Here is a 4992-nt window from a genome sequence, read left to right as displayed (position 1 = left end):
GTTATGTTTGAGTGCGTTATGCTGTGTGACCTGGTTAGGGAAAGACTATCAGCACCATCCCTTGTTATCTCCCATTGTTCTCTGAGGGAGCTCAGAACAATGACATTCTGGCCAGGCTCCTGCTATGGCTGTCTGGAGCTCGTTAGCAGGTGGACACCTGTGGTGTTGTGAAGACAGGATTTCTGGGGAGGGGAAGGTGGATGTGATGGGATTATATTCTGATCTGATCACTTTCTGCATAAAAGTTTGTGCAGTTTGTCAATAAACGAGAGTTTGTTTCACCTACACTCAAGCCTTGGCTAGTGACCGGGGAAACTGGGAGCTAAGGATCTTCAGGTTGCGATATCTCCTGAGCAAGGAAGAAGACAGCGGCGGACATACTCATCCTGAGTACGGGGGTCCGTCACAGGGGAGTCCCTTAGTTTCTATTTCCTTCACACCGTAGCCCTTCAGAGTTATTCTTGACGGGTGCAGGATTGGACCCTGCTTTAAAAATTCTAATTATATATACCTGTCAAACATGTTTGGATAAAATGGGCCTTTGGCGTTGGTACCTCCACACTGTAACCCCTCAGTTACTGTTGATGAGCGCAGGAATGGGCCCTGTTGTAAAAAAATCTAATTATATGCACCTGTCACACAGGTGCGCAAAAAAAAAAAATTGGGCCTTGGGTGTTGGTGTTGTCTGCACACTGTAACCCCTCACAGTTACTCTTGGTGAGCGCAGGGATGGGCCCTGCTGTAAAACATTTTAAATTGTAAAAAATTTAAATGATATACACCTGTCACATGCGGGTGCGGAAAAATTGGGCCTTTGGTGTTGGTGGTGCACTAAACCAAAAACATTACTTAAAGATAGAATAGAATAATCACCCACAAAGTTAGGCAGCCAGGCAGCCTTCCAGAGATCCCAGATCCCCGACAAATTTGATCAGTTACATCTGCATCAGGGGATTGATATCTGCTGATAATCCAGGACTGATTCATTTTGATAAATGTCAGCCGGTCAACTGAGTCTGTAGACAGATGCTCTCTTTCATCTGTCACAAAACCTCCAGCAGCACTGAATGTCCGTTCGGAAAGTACGCTGGATGTAGGGCAGCCCGGTAGCTCCATTGCATATTGGGTAAGTTCTGGCCAGTGATCCATTCTCAAGATCCAGTAAGACAGTGGATAGTCTGCTGGAAAGCTCTCCATGTCTGCTCTTGCTCCTAGATAATTCAGCACCATATGATGCCGACACTGTCGATGGGAGCCTAAAGTTAACAGCCCTGGGTGCTGAGGACAAAAAAAATTTAAGGCATCAGTCAGGCGGCCCCCTTCTCTGACACTTTTTCTTTGAGCAACCAAAGCCTCAGAAACACCTCTTTCATGAAATGGTAACCTACCAGTGTCTGGAAAGGTGTTACACAGGTTTTTCTTCAACGCGTCCTCAAGTTGTTTCATCCTGTGCTCCTTCTGTGAGGGCAGGGTGAGCTATGCAACTTTACACTGGTATCATGGATCAAGAAGGGTTGCCAACCAGTAATGATCCCTCTCCTTGATACCACAAATCCTCGGGTCGTTTCACAGGCTTTGCAGAATAAGGGAGCCCATGCACCGTAAGTTTGAGGAGGCATGAGAATCAGTCTTCAGGGTCACTAAGGATGACACTATCATGAACTACCTCCTCCCAGCCACGTACTACTCCTTGTGTTTCTGGGGACTGAAAACCATCCCTTGAGGACTGCAGTATGTCATCCTCTGCTTCACAGGTACTCATTGATTGCCCTCTGCTGCGCAGCCGCTGCAGCATTGCAAAAGTTGAGTTCCACCTTGTGGGCATGTCACAAATCAGGCAGTTTGTGGGCAGGTTGAATTCCCGTAGAATTTCAGCCAGCCAGTATTACCACCTGAAATGACTACAGACTTTTCTGGCCTGCCTCAGAAGATCTTGCAGCCCTGGGTACCTGTTTTAAGAAATGCTGCACCACCAAATTGAGGACGTGTGCCAAGCATGGTACATGTGTCAACTTTCCCTGTCAGAGAGTGGAGAGAAGGTTGCTGCCATTGTCGCACACAACCATTCCTGGCTCAAACTGCTGTGGCGTTAACCACCTCTGGGCCTGCCCCCACAGAGCTGAAAGAATCTCTGCCCCAGTGTGGCTCTTGTCCCCTAGGCAAACCAGCTAAAGCACTGCATGGCATCTTTTAGCCTGACCCGTTGCGTAGCCCCTTGAACGCTTAGGGAAAACTGCTTGTTCAGAGGAAAACTCAGCGTGGAGGAGGAAGAGGAGGGGGTGGAGCAGACAGATCTCACATCACCACTAGCTTTTTTGGGGCATGGTAGCTGAACAAGCTCTGAGCCCTGTCCTGCATCCTTCCCAGCTGCAAGCAGAGTTACCCATGAACCATGCCATCCCGCCGAAGAGTGCCGTGAACTAAAAATAACGTCCCTGACCATGCTTGCTGGACCATGTGTCAACAGTAATGTGGAGCTTGCTGCTGACTGCCTTGTCCAACGAGGCCAAAACATTGCTTTCCACATGATGGTACAGAACTGGAATGGCCTTACATGAAAAGAAATATCGTTTGGGAACCTGCCACTGTGGTACAGCACATTCTGCAAATTCACCGAAGGGGGCAGAGTCCACCAGATGGAAAAGCTCCAGTTGTAAAGCTAGCAATTTGGCCAAGCTGGCATTTAGATGCTAAGCATGTGGATGGCTGGGACGGTATTTTTTTTTCGCTGCAGCAGCTGGGGCAGCAAAATTTGACTGCTAAAATCTACAGCTGGTGGGCTGCTGGCAGATTTGGCGCAAGGACCTGTGACACCCATTGCTATACCCTCATCCCTCTCATTGGAGGCTGTTGACATGGCATGATGTATAGAAGGGGTAGAGATGACAGATGAGGAGCGAGAAGTGTTAACCTTTTACTGGTGCTCTTGCCAACGGGCTGCGTGGCAGGTGGTCAGATGTCTTTTCAAGCACATGGTACCCAAGCAGCTGATGTTTTTGCCACGCTTGATCCACTTGAGACAGAGATTGCAAACAGTAATGCTGTGGTCTGCTGCACATGTGCTGAAAAACTCCCACACAGCTGAATTCTTGGAAGTGAGCTGGGAGACAACAGTGCCCTGCACCTGTGCAGCTCTGCTGTCTGATGCAATAGGGTGGCTGCTCTTATGGCTGCCCCTGGAGGACATACTGCCTCCTTGGGGTTGTGCCTCCTCCTCACTTTCCTCCTCTGTTCTATCGGCACACAAGTAGAGTCAGTGACCTCATCATCATCATCATCCCCTCTGTCCTTATCACTGGAGCCAACCTGGCAGTATGCTGCGGATGGGGGAACATGACTGCCAATTTGCACCAGTTTTTATTAAGACGTGGTGACATAGGGTACTTATAGAACCAAATGCATAGAAAGACTGTAGATTTTGATGGTAAAGAGTTGCTTACAAAAATATTTTGTTTCTTCAATGTCCATTACTGTATGTTTTTACAGAAAGGTGCAGGTCTTCATCTGGATTTCTTCTGCATAGCTTTGCTGATTATAGTGATGTCATTTATGGGGCTTCCATGGTATGTCTCGGCTACTGTGATATCTCTTGCACACATGAACAGCCTAAAAATGGAGACAACGGTTTCTGCTCCAGGAGAACAACCCAAATTTTTGGGCATCAGGTACATGTTTATATCTAAAGTCTAAAAAATGTGTAATGTATATATGATTTTTATCAATTATCTATAGGCATCTAAGGGCATCAAAAACCTTGACACTGTATGTAGAAAGGCAGAGCCAAACACAAGTGTACCTACTGTAAATGGAAGTCACTGAATATGATAACAATATTGCAATGATCTTGTATTTTATTCTTTTTATGCATGTGTTTGCAGGGAGCAAAGAGTAACTGGATTAGCAGTGTTTATCCTGACTGGAGCATCTGTTTTTCTTTCACCAGTCCTTAAGGTATTTTTGTACAGTAAATTATATTTAAAAAAACAAAGAACAACTTATATAGAGTTTTTTTGTATTAAAAATTGAGATAAAACAGAGGTACTTTGTTATATAAATTTTCAAGCATATGTGAAGCCACACCATCACATCAATGTGCGTCTGTGAATCATTGCCCTAATCCATACCTCACAACTTTGGAACTTGAGAAAAAAGTGACACTTTGGGATAGAGAAGATATGCAGAACACTCCGAATGCCACACTGAAAATGGGTGGGGTTAAATTGATCTGAAAATTGGGCGTGGCTTAAAGGTATGGTTAAATAGACACTGAGCCTACATATTATACAACTCTACACAGTTTGCAGTCCTTGTGCCCACAAATGAATTCATAATTTCTGTGCTATGAGTGAAATCAAAAGGATAACAAAGGAATATAAACAGAGAACTAACACTACCCAAGTCTACCTTTAACCGCTTGAAGACCAGGTGTTTAGATCCCCTACCTGGCCAGGCCATTTTTCAGTGTTCAGCGCTGCGGTACTTTGACTGACGTTTATTCCGTCACGCAACGCTGTACTGAAATGAATTTTATACCATTTTTTGGGGACAGATAGAGCTTTCTTTTGGTGGTATTTAATCACCACTGCGGGTTTTATTTTTTACTATATTCAGGAGAAATTACTGAAAATTTTGAGAAAAAAACGTTTTTTTTTTACATTATGCTATAAAACAACTAATATTACCCACTTTTTTGGTAAAATATAAAAGATGGGGTCACGTCGGGTAAATAGACACCAAACATGTCAAGCGTAAAAATTGCACGCACTCGCAAAATCGCAAAAAACTAGCATACCCAAAATTGGCCATAGGCGACGCTTTAAAAGCTTTTACCGCTCATCAGTTTAGTGTTATCAGTGATTGATGGCCCTAGAACTATTGCTCTCATTCCGACGTTCGCGGCGATATGTAACATGTGCGGCATAATGGGTGCAATCGTCGTTTTTGCAGGTATGCGCACCTGACGCATGTTTACATGCGTGTATGTAGGGGTGG

General features: G+C 45.0%; 1 protein-coding gene across 1 annotated transcript in view; it reads left to right on the top strand.

The window, feature by feature from the left end:
• LOC108799384 (electrogenic sodium bicarbonate cotransporter 1-like) overlaps window positions 1-4992 on the top strand; it is a gene marked incomplete at its 5' end in the record, with an annotated part of 300557 nt that overhangs the window by 221992 nt on the left and 73573 nt on the right. Inside the window, 2 exons of the mRNA XM_018571249.1 lie at window positions 3487-3665; window positions 3879-3951. Of these exons, the coding sequence (XP_018426751.1) occupies window positions 3487-3665; window positions 3879-3951 (252 nt within the window). The remainder of the gene's footprint in view (window positions 1-3486; window positions 3666-3878; window positions 3952-4992) is intronic.

This window comes from Nanorana parkeri, unplaced genomic scaffold (assembly GCF_000935625.1).
Source record: "Nanorana parkeri isolate BGI_ZX_2015 unplaced genomic scaffold, ASM93562v1 scaffold1710, whole genome shotgun sequence".
Classification (NCBI taxonomy): Eukaryota; Metazoa; Chordata; class Amphibia; order Anura; family Dicroglossidae; genus Nanorana; species Nanorana parkeri.
The sequence above is the reverse complement of the archived record's forward strand: the minus strand, read 5'-3'. Positions and strand labels throughout refer to the sequence as shown.